The sequence below is a fragment of the Cyprinus carpio genome, chromosome B16 (genome assembly GCF_018340385.1).
Source record: "Cyprinus carpio isolate SPL01 chromosome B16, ASM1834038v1, whole genome shotgun sequence".
Lineage (NCBI taxonomy): Eukaryota > Metazoa > Chordata > Actinopteri > Cypriniformes > Cyprinidae > Cyprinus > Cyprinus carpio.
The window spans coordinates 5,977,254-5,994,982 of NC_056612.1; the positions used below are offsets into that span (position 1 = coordinate 5,977,254).

Consider the following 17,729-nt stretch of genomic DNA (forward strand, 5'->3'; position numbering starts at 1 on the left):
AATTAATTATTTGGTATATCATAATATTGTTATACTAACACCACAATAATAATAATAATAAATTGTATTAATAATTAAAAATAATAAATTTTAAATATTGATCCAAAGTTACACACATGCATACATACATAAATAAATAAAATAATCAATTATCAAAAAATTGTATGGACCACAGTTTTCCAAAAACCTTTCATATATTCATTTATGCATTACTGATCTGTTTAAATGACTGAAGTTAGAGTATTAATTACTATGTATGTTGACAGGGAAACAGAGAGACTGAATATTAAAAGTAATTTATTATTTTATTATAAATAAAATAACAGCACACCAGGTCCAGAGTACACTGCTGAAAGGAATGAGTTTGTGTGTCTGTAGAACTCAACAGGGATCTGATGAAGCTGAGATCAGCTCATATGAAGCTTCTGTCGTGGTGTGTGTCAGTGTTCCTCACGTGAGCCTTTAAAACACCTCCAGACCGCTGCGTGTCTGTCTGAGTTCCTTCAGTGAGCGCATCACTTCCTGCACACTCCTTCTCTCCCACCACTGCATGACAAACACAGGGAGGGTTTTGTTTATCTGACATTTTCCGAATAGGCCCCAGAACACTCATTCTTTACATGTGTACCAGCAGAGAGCAATTAAACCATTAAAACACTTAAAGGTCAAGCGTGTCATTTCTGCACCGCATACAACTGCACAAATAAACTGGGACACGAGAAAGCATTTCTGTATGAAAACACATCTGTACCGAATATAGAATTGTACTATGCAAGCTGCGCCAAGTGGATTTTCTTATTTAAGGTGCTTCCACGATCATCATCAACATCAGCCATGAATCCGGCTTCCCTCAGTCTACAGACCACCTGAAACCACAGCAGAATGCATCACGTACCCATAAACTGTTTATAATGATATTGAGGAGGTCTGTACGTCTCACTGCTGCCCCCTACAGGCACCACCTTCACCTGCGACAACCAGGAGGCCTGAGAAAGACAGAAAATTAATACTGTAACAATTAAAAAAACCCTGAACTCACACACAGACACACATTTACTTAGCTATCTAAATGGGGACTCTCCAGAGGCGTAATGGTTTTTATACTGTACAAACTTTATTTTCTGTTGCCCTACACCTAAACCTTTAATACTATTTTCTGCATTTTAACAATCTCAAAAAAATAAAAAATAAAAAATAAAAATTTGTTTTTTTTTAAGCCAGTTTTACAGCTGAAGATGTTCCCAAAGCAAGGTTTTTGGAGATTTTGTCAGGTTTAGCTCACTTTTGGGAACAAATTTGTCCCCAAAATGTGGTTAAGTAGGTACACACACACACACACACACCATTTCCCTCCTAAGTATTCAGCCAGGATAGCGATCATCCTCTCCAGGGACCCCAGCACCGCCCGGTGGATCATGATTGGCCTGTACATCTGTCCATCAGCCCTGTGAGACACACACACACACACACACACACACACACACACACACACACACACACACACACACACACACACGGGTCAAACACATGACGCTGAAATAAAATGTTAAACAGCTCATTCTATCATATTATAGGCATTATATTCATTAAAGTGATACATTTGAATATTTGTTGTACAGCCTTTAATTTACTGCATTTTTCTTGAATAAAAGAGATTATTTTATCATCTCTAATATGTTGTGACTTTTATTCCAAAGTGACTTATAATGCAGTTGAAGGTCAATCTAATATGTTGTGACTTTTATTACGTGTAAAGTGTGTTTCCCACATGCTGCTAGTTTCAGTTTTGCTTTAAACAAATTTGTCTCAGGCCTGGAGATGAATAAACATTGTTTATAAAACAGACACTAATTACAGTGGCATTCACTGACGACCAAGTGAGATCAGCGGCAGCGCGTACACATCGCGAGACTCAGCGTCTCTCCAGATTTTGCGATTTTGCAGTATTTCTCCTGCTCATCTCGGGTCTGTTCGTACTGAACAGCTGTGCCTTAACACCTTACACCTCGACAGGAGCTTTTGGAAATTGGGGAGGACTTTTCCAACAGTTTTACCAGATCATCGATCCTCGACTCATCCCTGAGATCTCCAGAACACCACTTGCGTTCTGCAAGTGAACATCGCTTGATTGTTCATCCCAAAGAGGCACAAAATCACTTTTACGGACTTTTAAATTAAACGTTCCTCCTGGTGGAATGACCTGCCCAACTCAATCCCAGCAGCTGAGTCCTTAGCCATCTTTAAGAATCTGCTTAAAACACATCACTTACATCTTTATTTGACCCTCTAAAGGCCTGTTCACACCATTTTCTATAATACGATAACTTCTGTTTTATCTTAAGCGCACGCTCGTCTGGCGCTTTAAATTCTCGAGCTCGTTTACAGCAGGATGGATTCTGATGGGCTGTCAATTTTTTTATCGTTCATCAGTGTAAGCACACTGGAAAAAATCGTTTTGAAAGTGATTTCCAACGATATCGTTTTTTCTTTGTCTTTATCGTTATAGTTGTTGGTGTGGACGCTGCTGTTCTTTAATACTGAAAACTATTTTTAGAAATATATCTTTATCGTTATCTTTATAGTTATCATCCTTGGTGTGAACGGGCCTTAACTCTAGCACTCACTATTCTAATTCTATTTAAAAAAAGGATAATAATCTAACTAGCTTTCTAATCTTTTTGTATTCTATCTGTTTTCTTTTCATTATTATACAATTATATAAAAGAACCCTCTAAACACTAGCTTGCTCTATTCTTTTCTATTCTATTCTATCTGTTTTCTTTCTTATTATTATTATTTAAAAGCCCTTGCTACGTGTACTGTGTTTAGGCTAACTGAGACTTTTTATAGCACTTATATATCATTGCTCTTTTTTGATTTTTGATTGCTTCCTTTGTCCTCATTTGTAAGTCGCTTTGGATAAAAACGTCTGCTAAATGACTAAATGTAAATGTAATGTGTGGTCACTAGTGAACAAAATGGACAAGTTATGACCTTTGCATCATCCGCAGTAAGAGACTTTTGGATTGCAATGTCATGGTTTTCAAAGAAACATGGCTACACAGTTACGTACCCAATAATGCTATTGAGCTAGCCGGACGCACCAACACGCTCCGGGCAGACAGAACGGCAGATGACTCCAGCAAGACAAGAGACGGGGGATTGAGCATTTATGTCAACAAAGCTTGGTGTAAGTCAACACTGTACTAGTCACTGCTCAAAAAACAAAAACCTAGAGTTTCTCAAGGTTAAAGTGTAGACACCTAACTTTTTATCTGCCGCGGGAGTTCACTTCCACCATAATAAATGCAGTCTATATTCCACCGGATGCTAAACGCCAAGCTTGCTCTGAACGAACTTCATGCGGCCACCAAGGGATAGTTCATGTTATAAGAAGAAAAATGAAAATCTGATGTTTATCTGCTTACCCCCCAGACCATCCAAGACGTAGGTGACTTTGTTTCTTCAGTAGAACACACAACAAAGATTTTTATCTCCAGCCGTTGTAGTCTCTCAGCAGTACAGTGCTTTGGTAATGGTACCAGAATCTATGAGAGAGAAAAAAACATGGCACATAAAAAATCCAAATTAAACCCTGCGGCTCGTGACGATACATAAATGATGTCAGTCCAAGACACAAAACGAGTTGGTCCGTGCAAGGACTGAGCAAGAAAGTGCATAAACCGACCCACACTATCTCACAAATGGACCATAAACGATGGAGGTAAATCATGTAGCTAAACTCGAGAGGTGAAAATCTCAGAATGTGAGAACTTGTTCATATTAAAAATCGTATATTGTAAGTTTGAAATTTACACTCACAGCTCTGATGTGAAAAGCTGAATCTTTTTCAATCATTTTGCATGATCAAAACACCCGTGTTTTAAATTGGAAGTTGTAGGTTAATAGTTATTCCAAATGTGTAAAATGACATTCACAAAATGTTTACGACAAATTTACTTTTGCACTTCAGTGTTCACATCACTGGACAACTCAAGACAGTAGTATAAGCTGTTTAGGGAGTGTGTTCAGCTGTTCAGATCAGACACTAGAGCATCTCTTCATTCAGACACAGTGAAGATCTGATCAGAATCAGTGTAGAGGGCCGAGTCTGGAAGAGTTTGCTGCTAGAGAGAGTGTGTCCAGCTGGTTTAGTCAAGGCCAAAGATCAAGAAGAACAAACGACAGGAGCTGGCCATCCGAGGGCATGTGACTGCAATGAAGGATAGTCCATAAGACACCGAGCCATGAGATGTTCAGTTTGAAGCCCTTAAAACACTTAATTTATATTTATTTTTATTTCAATTATCTTGAGATGGTTTAGTTTAAATTTCAGCTCAGTGAAGCACTTTAAGCACCAACACTTTCTCAGTAAGTTACTGTACATTTCTTGTATAATTGTGCTTCAATTAAAGAACTTTATTTTGACCAGATTGTTAGTTAATCATTTACAAGTCAATATTGTCTAGACAGTGATTTAAAAAAAAAAAAACAATTAAACTTGTAATAATGAGGTGTTAAATGTGATGCGGTCGAAAATTTGGGTGCACCTAACTTTGTCCTGGTGCACTGAAGAAAAAAAGTTAGTCTAGAGCCCTGCTCCGGGGGGTGAACAAAGGCCCCCTGAGGTGACTCGATGCGGTTTTGTAAGAAAAATATCCATATTTAAAACGTAATAATCACTTGAATCTAGCTTGCGCTCACTGATGTACACGGAAGCAGTTCTGGGCGGATGATGTATAAGAAGAAAACAAAAACTTCAATATTATATATTTAATGGCAAAATAACACTGTCACCGACTGTGGTGGGCGGCGGTCAGTGGGTGTGATTGACAGGTGTACCAGAGGGCAGGCTCTCCCAGACAGGGCACGGGGCGCATGGAGAGGAGACACAATACACACTCCTCATGACGCCCAAACACGGCGTGATCTCCTCCTGCAGCTGAAGAGACAGAAAAGAGAAGCAGCAGCGCATAAACAAATGAAGGGTGTGAATGAGACACAGTAGAAACACTGACATATAACAGATAAATCATCCGTCAGTCCAAACGCAGAACGAGTGAGACATTCTTTCACACTGAAGACCAAAGCAAGAGCGAAGAATGAGTGGTGTGAATGAGACACCGTTATAAAGTCGTTATTTTTGTTTTTCTTCGTATAGAAAAAGAAAAATATTCTCGTCGCTTCAATAACGTTACAGTTGAATCACTGATGGCAGATGGAGTATTCTGATGACGTCTTTCATACTTTTATGGACCTTGACACTGTTATTTATTTGGCAGTCTATGGGACAGTCTCAAGCCTCCCAAAGATGAACTGAGCTTTTACGGGTTTGGATCAACATGGGGGTAAGTGATTAATGACAAAATTTTCATTTTGGGGTGGAGTATCCCTTTAACGCTCTAAGCCAAAACTCTTAATTAAAAGCTTGTACCTGTCTGCCCTCCAGTGAGTCCAAACCCAGCAGCTGCAGTTCACAATCCTCCACCAGAGGGCGACTTAGAGCCCACAGACCTCCATTCACTCTGCCCACCACTGCACCTCTAACACTGTAAACACACACACACACACCATGGCAGAAATAACAATTAGTAACAGCAGTCTAAAGCAGCACTAAAAAAAAAAAAACCAAAACATAATGTGAAATTTACTATCAAATTTTTGAGTCGAAAAACAAAAAGGGCCTCACCAAACTTCCAAGGGGCCTTAGGACAATGGTGAGGTCACACCAGCTGACCCTTTGACCATCCTGCCGTCAGCCAATCAGATGGTCAGATCCTGTCCCGATCCTCAGCAGCTCGTGTCACACGCCGATCACAGAGAGACTGGAAACCTGTCTGAGTACGGTCTGATGCAGCTGGAGTAGAGACAGAACAACCCTTCAGTCACGGCACTAAACAGCTGTTTAATCACACAACACATAAAATAACCTGCGTTAAAGTAATACTTTAAATTAGGACTTCTCTTGATATCAGTGGCATAATTACATCAGACTGCTAACATGCAGAAGTTTATACAGTGAGGGTGACAAATGAGGGACCACTAATGAAAATATTCTGCATCGGAAACAAATGAACTAAAATTAATATTAATATGAGAATACATCAGTTTTTAGCGTGTCTTTTGCTGTAATGAACACTGTCTCCAGCATGATCTGAGATGATCCAGAAGAGCATCTTACGCTTCAGTGGAAGATCAGTCACACTTCTTGTTTATTACACATAATAACATTGCTTTGAAATACATGTTTGTTTTTCTTTCTGCAAAAATCCTAAAATTAAAACAACCTTCTCGCACCTTTAGTAAGGAACAAATGTCAAGCATAATAAATGAAAAATTTTTCTTTATGAAATTGTTTTGAAATTAAAACAACCTTCTCGCACCTAATTAAATAATAAATGAAAAATAAATATAACACTCTCTCTCTCTCTCTCTCACACACACACACTATATGGAAAACTTTCACTATCACTCATACATACTGTGCTAAGCCCATTCTCAAAGCTACATTAAAACGAGTAAGTGTCCCACTATAAGAGCATCACTGCACAGACATCAGTCACATAACACACAGCCCTGCACACCTTCCCGCAGTGTCTTCTGCCGCCTGACAGACGGGTCACCTCCAGAACCACACTAAGACCATTTCACACCCCAATCTCAAAGCTACGGCTTCATCATGTCTCCTCCAGACATCACATGCTGCCCTCTCTCTGCGGGCCGCCATTTTCCCGGAACTACTGCATCGCCACAGAGCAAGAAACCCGATTCGCTGCAGGAATTCGAAGGAGGGCGGGCTCTGCGTGAGAAACAACCAATGAGAAGCGAGGCCAGGTGTGCGTCACGAGCGTCCACTCAGCGCGCAAGCGAACACATTCCCTGACAGATGAACGCACGCCACATGCAAACAAACCGATTCTACGGCGGACTGAAAAAATAGACAACAGTGAAGGTTTATGAGCGGAAAACTACATATATTTCGAACCAAAGCACCAGAATATAGTTAGAGAAACAAGCTCAAGTTAAACTCTTCTGCCTGATCTGATGCGTCTTTGCGCGAGGTAAAATAAATGAATAAAAACCTACATGCACTCACAACACCACCCGGATATTTCCACAAGACCCTAGAGACGAAATAAAAAACGGATTAGATATAATCAAATTTTTGTAAGTGGATAATTAACAAACTAGTGCACTAGTGAGTGCTGTTTCCTGAGGACAGTGTTAATGTAAGCACTTATAGTTAAGTGTAAAACTTTGTCACTACTAAAACTTGTTAATAATAATAATAAAGGTTAATAATAATAAAAAAAAAAAAAAAAATGTAACATTTAAATTTCAATAATTACAATAAGCTCCATCTCAGTTCCAAGTAACCAAATGTGTAAATCTGATTTTGGTCTGGTTCTATTATATTAAAGCACACTTCTCCTCTATTAGCTTTCAGCTGCTTGGGTTCAGTGCAAAGACAATAAACTTGACTGTAAAGTGAGTGTTTTATATTTGCATGGTCACTGAAAAGGCTAACATTGGGGAAAATGAATAAGCCTTCACTGCCATCGATAGTTTACAAAACTAAGCCAAGTTCAACAAGTGCACAATGTTTCAGATATGGACACGCAATCAAGTAATCATTGATTATCATCAGTGACACTAAATATTCTATACAGAACTGTGACAGTGCACATACAATATCAGTGATCATTAGGGATGTCACAATTAAAAAAAAAGAAAATCTAATCTGATGATGTTTGGCTGGATGTGTATGCAGACGTCTGACACATTTCCATTTAAATGAGTAAAAATCTACTGTAACAACACAATATACTTTTAAAATCATGGTGTGGAGATATTATTAGTCTATTCTGTGTTGTCCCAAATCTTCGTAAGGATAAGAGTCAGGAATACAAATGCAAAATGAAAAAAATAAAAAAAATTAGAACTTGATGTTTAAATTTGCTGTTTGTTTAGTTTCTTAATACAGAGCTTAGCATCAATCATAATGTCATTACTGTAGGACCACACAACCTGGGTCTGCAATAATCAATAGATGACAAACTCTGTATTTGCAAAGAAAATTGACTGAACTTCTGAGAGAAGTAGTCATTATGGCATCTGTTGTGAGGAACGTCTGAAGGTTGTTGCAGAACAATTAGGAAGTACAAGGTTTTGTTTTCTGAGAATAGTGCTGTATATTAGTTTCACTGTCCACCTTTGATATGACTGAATGAGACCAGCTTTTACGGCAAGATTGAGAAGTAAACCTTTGGTGCAGCTGGTATAAAACGTATAGAAGTTGATTTAACTGAAGAAGCAATTTACAATTTCACATTTCTGTCACAACTGAAGACTCGCTGCATTTACGCCTCCTGCAGATTCATTCTAAGTTTCACTGATTGTGTATAACATGCTGATGTGCAACGAGTCTGCCATGACAAACACTGTTATATATAAATGTGTAGGTCCTCTGAAATACTCCTTGCAATGAATGCAAATGTTGTCCAAATGAAGACACCAAACCACACTCCTCAAATATTCAACGTCAGCACTTGAAGAAAGATTTCAACTATTTTTTTCTTACACAATGCATGGGAACTACAACAATATACATGTAATATTCACATTTAAATTGTCAGACATTTTGTTGAAAAGCAGTACTGTTTGCTTTTGCTTTACGAACAATGTATGGTACATCACATTCTGAAAATGCAATGCATGAAAGTGTGGCTTGTGTAGAACACAAAGACAGGAACTCACACATTACAATCATGTGTACATGATAAAGGGTTAAACTAACGGTCATTATCTTACATCCTCGAGACGAAGAACTGACTTTAAAGATTAACCGATACAATGGAAACCTGAAAGTAATGAAACCAAACTAATTCTTTCCTCAACTATCGATTAGACATAATATTCAGAGCGGTGTATTCAAACTCTGCACATTCCTGTAAACACGTTGGACATCATGAAGTTAGAAGACTTACAGGAGAGCAAAACAAAATGACAGAAAAGAATCCAGGTACATTTGTTCTTGAACAAAGTATGAGACCACCTGCAAAGAATAGAATAGTCTCCTTCCTTTCAGTAATATTTCTTGTCACAATGCTTTTATTAATCAGAACACATGTAAGAACTCTATCAAGAAAAAGAAAAAAAATTGGAAAGTACTCTTGAAAAGCACTGGAAAACTACCGAGTAGTTATGCCTTGAACACTTGGTTAGCTTATACTGTACGCACTGTGAGCCTACATCTTCACATCTTGGTGAAAGCTGATAAAGTGGATATTTTTTTTTTATCACTACAAGCCATTATGGTTGCCTAGCATTACATCTTTGTCAATAATTTAATCACTCAGGAATAAAAGTTGAAATCCACTGGCTTTGCGCACAAAGTCAAAGAGTAACAGGTTGAGAGACAAAAAAAAAAAAAAAAAAAAAAAAAAAAAAATTGACAACCCCCCCCCAACAACCAAAAAAAAAACCTTATCTGTAACCCCTCAACGGCATAAACTAGTATTTTACATCAAAAAGAAAGAAAAAAGCAAAGCAAGTGTTATACGGTGGAGAAGTGAAGTAACAGTTACTAGAAGGAAAGAGATATCGCGTTTCTACTTACAAGTCTTCCATAAACCACACACACACACACACACACACACACTTAACAACCACTCTCTCACATTACACTGGATAAACACCTTTTCATATTCCATGGATGTTTCTGGATCTCCACATTCTCCTCCTCCTAGTTCATCTTTAGGGCATCCAAAACCTTCCTTCACTGAGAAGAGTAGTGCTGTAACATGGAGCAGGAGCATGTGTATTTACATGCAGTATAACTCTCACGCCGAGATTAGCAGGTAATGCAACTTGCTACACTTCCTATTTCACGCTTAGCACTCATTCTGAGATGCTAATATCGAGGGGGCAGAAAAGGTCTTTTGGGTGGGTTGAAAGGCCCACTGCCGAAACCAGCAGCAGGGCGCTTTGTCCCAGGTAGAAGGGGTTCACGGTTAAGGGGCAAGGAACCTCTGGGAAACTGTGGGGAACGACGTGCGTGATGCTGGTTTGGTAATTGGAGGAGGGGCTGAGGGGAGGAAGGGCGGCGGGGTCTTTGATTTGGGGTGTGGAGGGGTAGGCGGTTGGGGGCAGACAAATGAGGATGGGGTTCCCCAGCTGGGGATGAAGGAGTAGGTGTGGTTGGGGTAGAGGGTGATGGTGGTGTGGGACTGGGTCCCTCTCGAATTCTGCCCAGGAGGGGTGGAGGAACTCCCGGGGTGCCGGGCCGGTGAAGAGGTGGGGTGTGGTGCAAGACGAACTGCTCTTTCACTGTGCCTTGGCGAGGGGGGTCTCCTAACAAGGAAGGGAGTTGGGGTTTGCCGCCTCTGGGAGGGGCACTACCACCGCTACCTCCATGCCCCGCTCCATCAGGATGGAGGTTGGCAGGTGGATAGGGTAGGACTCGGTCTATCGGTACAAGGACCCCTCCGACCATAACAGTGGAGTTTGAGGAAAGGCAGAAGTCTCTGGAAGGAGGTGGGGCTTGAGGGATGGGAGGAAGGGGCGGTGGGACTGGAGGAATGGAAGAGGGAAAAAACGGAGGGGGAGGATGGTGTTGAGGAATGCCATGAGAAGGTCGTATGGGGTCTTTGTTTGGATAGGCAGGAGGTGGATACTGCGAAGGGGGCGGAAGGTGAGCAGGAAGAGGAGGGACCAATCCCAACTCCTCAGAACTCTCATGGCTGCGACAAGCAGGGCGATGTGGAGGCAGGGCTTCCATAAACTCCTCCTCTTCATACCAGTCCCCGCCCACTCTAGAACCCGCACTGCTCCCTCTTCTCAGGACTCTCCCAACCACGCGGATGCTTTCCACAGTTTGGATGCGGTTGCCATAATCAAGGGTTTCGATTGGTGCTCCCTCACTGGAGGATGAAGAAACAAGAGTCTCAATGCGATGGTAGTGGTCTCCATTGTCAGCTGAAGCTTTCCTTTCCTTGTCTTTCCTCCTAACGTCGGATCCTCCATTTGGCCTGCGGGAGGATGCATTTTTCTCTCCATCTCCGTACATCTTTGCCTTTATTTTCGAATCCTGCACTATGGCAGCTGATGGAACATTCAAACCCGATACTTTTCTCTTCGACCCTTCTACGTCTTTGGTTTTAGTCATGGCCTTGACTGGTTTAGTCGCACTTGGGCTAAAGGCGGCAAGTCGCGAGGGTGGTGGTGTGCGGTAATCCCTGTCTTTCCTCCCGTTTTCTCCCAGTGCTTCTCGTGGAGTGATCACGGCATCCCAGGGGTCACTGTGATAGGCTGTGGGTGAAAGGTTATGACCTCCAGACAGACTTGCACTCTGGGGTTCACTGAGTTCATGGGGCGTGTCCATAATTTCATCTTGGGTGGGCGTGCTGCCGCTCTCATCTCGGACAGGGGTGTCATCCAGGTTATCCCCACCGACGAGAAGAGGGCTATTGCTGCCCGCCTCATCCAAGCCAAGTCCGAGAGCGCTGAAACCAGGATTTCCCTGGAGGAAACTCTTGATCTTAGACTCCAGGCTGGGCACTACCACAGCCTCGGTCTCACTTTCTTTCTTTCTCTCTTTAACTCGTTCCCTTTCTTTTTCTCTTTCCCTCTCTTTTACTTTCTCCCACTCTCTCCCTTTCTCTCGTTCAGACTCTCGCTTGAAATTGTTGCATGTGGGCTTTGGGGCCTTCTGAGTGGTTGTGGTGGAGGTCGCTGCAGCTGTGGTGACAGCTGAAGATGATGAAGAAGAGGCAGATGAAGACGGAACAGGGTCTGGAGTGGTGAGAGCGCCTGAACGAGCTGATGAAAGGAGAGAAGACAAACCTGTAAGATAGAGATTTAATAAGCATCAAAATAACTACTGGTTCAAACAACTGGTTCATGTTTCCCCATCTTCCATCTTGAAAAACAGTTCGGAAATCAATAAGGATGTAACGATAAGCTGCGATCCAGTTGAAAATCGATTCAAATCGTTTGAGATGCCAAACAAATCTCAGTACAATTGGAGTAGGAACTGACTGCCTTTAGAAAAGTTGACATGGCATTTTTTTTACATCTTGCGTCTAAACAATGCATATTAAAGCGCTGCTTTGTTTACAGCGGTAACCCAGGAAACATTGTCTCATTGCTGTTCATAAGCGCCACCTGCTGTCAGAGAATCGTGAAATCAAAATTGTGAATCGAATCGTGAGTTGAGTAAATCGTTACATCCCTAGAAATCAATAGTGTACAGGTAATGTGTCCTACCCTGCAGGTTGGGGCTGTGAGTCTGTGTTTTTGTGAGGACATTCAGGATGTTCTCGGGGGAGAAATCCACTTTAGACAAGATGCTAGCCAGAGGATTTGATGAGGGAATGCTGCCAGGGGTCAAAGGAGGGGCTTTGGAGGAGGCAGCATGGCTGGATGGTGTAGTAGGTGTGCCAGGGGAAGGACGGGACACAGGACTGACGCCTGGGTTTTGAGAAAGAAGAAAATGCTATTATGAGCTACAATGAGCAAACGCCTCTCAAACTCTTTCAGTGGCCTTGGGTGTAGTATATTCCCACGGATACAGTAAGGTGAACATCGGTAAGGAATGAGAAAGTTACACTTATCATTCTAAACATAAAAACAACAAATATTTGACTGGTATATTTTTCTCCGGAACCTGTCTGTTGTGCTCTATATATGGAAAACTCACCAGTGGTCTTCATTGCATTGGAGAGCGAGCTCAGAATGGAGCTGATCTTGCCCAGATCCACATTGGCCAAGTTCACCTGTAGGGGGGAGGGGCTAACGACAGGGGCAGGTACAGGTGTGGTCATAATGGGTGTGGTGTTTGCTGGAGGCGTTTGATTGGTTGATGACACAGACACCGTCTTTGTTGGAGTTGCTAAAATCTGGGATGGTTTAGAAGCAGTGATGTGAGAGCTTTTTGTTGCTGTATCATTCGTAATCTTGGACACAGATGGAAGACTTGACATCTCTTTTCTCTCATCAACTGGAGGACGAAATACAACTATGTCAGTTAAACGTTACATTTTAGCCTCGTCTAAATTTCCCCTCATCTCTGCTTTCTCTTACCAACGATTCCAGCATTTGCCTTCGTTTCCTCTTCCTCAGACATGTCCATGTCTTCTATATCTCTGTTGTCCTTCTGTGGCTCCAAACCTCTCCCTCCGTTTCCATCCCCACTTCCCAAACCTCTCCTGGAGCTCATGCCATGGAAGGGTGACTCTGAGCCGTTGGGGGACGGGGCATCTTCAGAGGGGGAAGGGATGGGAGAGTCATCCAGACCGGGCAATGTGGCCTTCAGCGCATCCAGCTTACGCTTCAGGCTACTGACGCGATTGGCGAAAGCTTTATACGCCTATGGGAAGCAATGAGGGGTTTGACAGAAGAACAAAATGAGGATACATTATACAGCTGGGCAATATGGCAAAACATTTAAATCTTAGATTTTTCAGAACATTTTTACCTATTCTCTATTTTTAATTAGTCAACTTGAAAATGTAACCTCAGCATGGTTTAAGTGACTTTTTCTCTATTAACCCTGTAGTTAAAGAAAATTCTATTCCAAGTGCACCACACATGAAGTAAATGTTAAACAAATCACTTGTTAAATATCTTTGCAGAAAAGATACATAAACTACAACTACATCTTGTACAGACTTCTCTTATACATATATGTTCAGAAATAATGTGTAGGGAAATTAAAAAAAAAAAAAAAAAAAAAAAAAAAAAAAAAAAAAAGTCAAGGTAATTTGAATTCAAAATGACTGAAGTTATAACATCAGTAGACTATTATTAACTATATATGTGACCCTGGAGCACAAAAGCAGTCATAAGTAGCACAGGTATAACAAACCATACATCGATGGAAAGCTCATTTATTCAGCTTTCAGATGTTGTATAAATCTCAATTTCAAAAATATTGACCCTTATGACTGGTTTTGTGGTCCAGGGTCACAAATGTTCTGTAAAAACAATGAACAGCAGCTTTCAGCTTGTCACCATGACACACACATTAAATATCACACATACAGTAGTAGTTCTTTACAGGTTTTTATTCGATTGCACTGCTTTTCCATTTTTTTTCTATGCAAACATGGACATGCTTGATTGTTGTACTTGCGTCTCATGCAGCATCTCAAGTTAAAAGTTCAAAACCCCATGTTCTTGCTTTTTTTTCTATTCCACTCCTCGCATCGCATCTTTGTCAACACAAAAGCGTTTATATATATATATATACACATATATATATATACACATATATATTTATATATATATATATATATATATATATATATATATATATATATATATATATATAAACATAGCCTGGGTAGATTACTTATGAATTGTAATCAGTTACTGATTACAGATTACATGACAAAATTTGTAGTCAGTAATATAATCTCTTTGATTACACATTTTTGGTAACGTAATCTGATTACTTTTGGATTACATTTAGATTACATTTGTGCTAACCCTTTTTATTTGATATCACATAAATTGAATTAGCCTAATCTTGTACTATTTTGACAGATACAAAGAAAAAATATAGTCCAAAAAATATATTAATTCACCAACAAGAGCCACAATAGCTTCTTTTTCAAGTGCAATGTATGGACAGTTAATACTTACAAAATACAAACACTAATATACCTTGCTGTTAGTGTTTGCTAGTAACACTGAATAAAACAAAATCACATCTTATGATTTTAAAGCATATTTACACACAATTAAGTAAATTTAGAAAACAGCTACATTACAAAAACCAATATTGAAAAACATGAAATTCACAGCAATATAATTTTTTTTTTTTTATGAAATGATGTCTGTACATCCAGTGATTAAAGGCTGCGTTCCCCTTTATTTTCCATTATCTTCCATTTCTTTTGAGTGCGATTCTGACACCCCTCCCACTCTCCGCCGGAAAAACTCAAAGAATCACTAACGTATTTTTAGCGGCAGGTTTATTATGAAAAATATAAACGTTAAAAAATAAGGAAATTTAGGAGAATCAATGATTTGTAAACAACTTATTACCATTGTGTAAATAATATGTAATCATGTATTCCATAAAAAAGTAACTGTAGTCTGATTAGGAGTATTTTAAAAAGTAGTTTACTCTAATTACAAGTACTTGAGTTTTGGAATCTGATTACGTAATCCAGATTACATGTAATCCGTTACTACCCAGCTCTGTATATATATATATATACTTGCATATATATATACACACATGTATATACATACATGTGTATATATATATATATATATATATATATATATATATATATATATATATATTATATATATATATATATATATAAATATATATATATATATATATATACACACATACACACATATATATACACACATACACACATATATATACACATATACACACATATACATATATACATATACACATATATATACACATATACACATATATATACATATACACACATATATACACATATACACACACACACATATATATACATATATACATATATACACATATACACATATATACACATATATACATATATATATACATATATACATATATACATATACATACATACATATATACACATATACATACACATACATATATATACATATATACACACATACACATATACACATACATATATATACATACACATATATATACATATATATACATACACATATATATACATATATATACATACACATATATATACATATATATACATACACATATATATACATATATATACATATATACATATATATACATATATATACATATATAATATACATACATATACACATATATATACACAGGTCCTTCTCAAAAAATTAGCATATTGTGAAAAAGTTCATTATTTTCCATAATGTAATGTTAAAAATTAAACTTTCATATATTTTAGATTCATTGCACACCAACTGAAATATTTCAGGTCTTTTATTGTTTTAATACTGATGATTTTGGCATGCAGCTCATGAAAACCCAAAATTTCTATCTCAAAAAATTAGCATATCATGAAAAGGTTCTCTAAACGAGCTATTAACCTAATCATCTGAATCAGCTAATTAACTCTAAACACCTGCAAAAGATTCCCGAGGCTTTTAAAAACTCCCAGCCTGGTTCATTACTCAAAACCGCAATCATGGGTAAGACTGCCGACCTGACTGCTGTTCAGAAGGCCATCACTGACACCCTCAAGCGAGAGGGTAAGACACAGAAAGAAATTTCTGAACGAATAGGCTGTTCCCAGAGTGCTGTATCAAGGCACCTCAGTGGGAAGTCTGTGGGAAGGAAAAAGTGTGGCAAAAAATGCTGCACAACGAGAAGAGGTGACCGGACCCTGAGGAAGATTGTGGAGAAGGACCGATTCCAGACCTTGGGGGACCTGCGGAAGCAGTGGACTGAGTCTGAAACGTCCAGAGCCACCGTGCACAGGCGTGTGCTTTTGAACCAGAAACAGCGGCAGAAGCGCCTGACCTGGGCTACAGAGAAGCAGCACTGGACTGTTGCTCAGTGGTCCAAAGTACTTTTTTCGGATGAAAGCAAATTTTGCATGTCATTCGGAAATCAAGGTGCCAGAGTCTGGAGGAAGACTGGGGAGAAGGAAATGCCAAAATGCCTGAAGTCCAGTGTCAAGTACCCACAGTCAGTGATGGTCTGGGGTGCCATGTCAGCTGCTGGTGTTGGTCCACTGTGTTTTATCAAAGGCAGGGTCAATGCAGCTAGCTTTCAGGAGATTTTGGAGCACTTCATTCTTCCATCTGCTGAAAAGCTTTATGGAGATGAAGATTTCGTTTTTCAGCACGACCTGGCACCTGCACACAGTGCCAAAACCACTGGTAAATGGTTTACTGACCATGGTGTTACTGTGCTCAATTGGCCTGCCATCTCTCCTGACCTGAACCCCATAGAGAATCTGTGGGATATTGTGAAGAGGAAGTTGAGAGACGCAAGACCCAACACTCTGGATGAGCTTAAGGCCGCTATCGAAGCATCCTGGGCCTCCATAACACCTCAGCAGTGCCACAGGCTGATTGCCTCCATGCCACGCCGCATTGAAGCAGTCATTTCTGCAAAAGGATTCCCGAGCAAGTATTGAGTGCATTACTGAACATAATTATTTGAAGGTTGACTTTTTTCGTATTAAAAACACTTTTCTTTTATTGGTCGGATGAAATATGCTAATTTTTTTGAGATAGGAATTTTGGGTTTTCATGAGCTGTATGCCAAAATCATCAGTATTAAAACAATAAAAGACCTGAAATATTTCAGTTGGTGTGCAATGAATCTAAAATATATGAAAGTTTAATTTTTATCATTACATTATGGAAAATAATGAACTTTTTCACAATATGCTAATTTTTTGAGAAGGACCTGTATATATATATATATGCTTTTTCAAAGCAAGCATGTTCACAAATCTTTTAGCAAACGTGAATAAATCTAGCATCAAAACATCAGAGTCGACTCACATTTGCAACAATTTTGACCTCTTTGTATTGCATCTCGTAAAAGATGTCTGCGTTTCCCAGCGCCTCCAGCAGCGGGGGTCCTGCTTTTATCTGGCCCTCCAGGAACGTCACAAATTCCTGCAGCTTTGTGCTTCCCTCCTCAAAGTCCTTTGAGAACGTATTCCCTCCTGCTTTATCTATGGATGTAAGTTGAGAGAGAGAGTTTGAAAAGCTTCTCTCCAAGC

General features: G+C 39.5%; 1 protein-coding gene across 7 annotated transcripts in view; it reads right to left on the reverse strand.

Annotated features, from left to right (window-relative positions):
• Window positions 1-280: 280 nt before the first annotated feature.
• Window positions 281-17,729, reverse strand: part of LOC109085782 (regulation of nuclear pre-mRNA domain-containing protein 2-like) — a 33,575-nt gene continuing 16,126 nt past the window's right edge. The window contains exons 6-16 of one of the 7 annotated variants that reach the window (XR_006156677.1): window positions 17,506-17,681; window positions 13,084-13,369; window positions 12,701-13,000; window positions 12,268-12,471; window positions 9,699-11,820; window positions 5,690-5,857; window positions 5,435-5,549; window positions 4,802-4,942; window positions 1,344-1,445; window positions 896-986; window positions 281-546 (exon numbers count right to left, since the gene is read on the reverse strand). Coding sequence is in view for 1 of the 7 variants with exons in the window: in XM_042740466.1 (XP_042596400.1) it covers window positions 9,914-11,844; window positions 12,268-12,471; window positions 12,701-13,000; window positions 13,084-13,369; window positions 17,506-17,681 (2,897 nt within the window). In the remaining 6 variants the exon portion in view is untranslated. Of the gene's footprint in view, window positions 547-751; window positions 987-1,343; window positions 1,446-4,092; window positions 4,943-5,434; window positions 5,550-5,689; window positions 5,858-8,528; window positions 11,845-12,267; window positions 12,472-12,700; window positions 13,001-13,083; window positions 13,370-17,505; window positions 17,682-17,729 lie in introns of those variants that run through there. The other 6 variants (XR_006156674.1, XR_006156672.1, XR_006156675.1 and 3 more) reach the window with 6 other exon arrangements.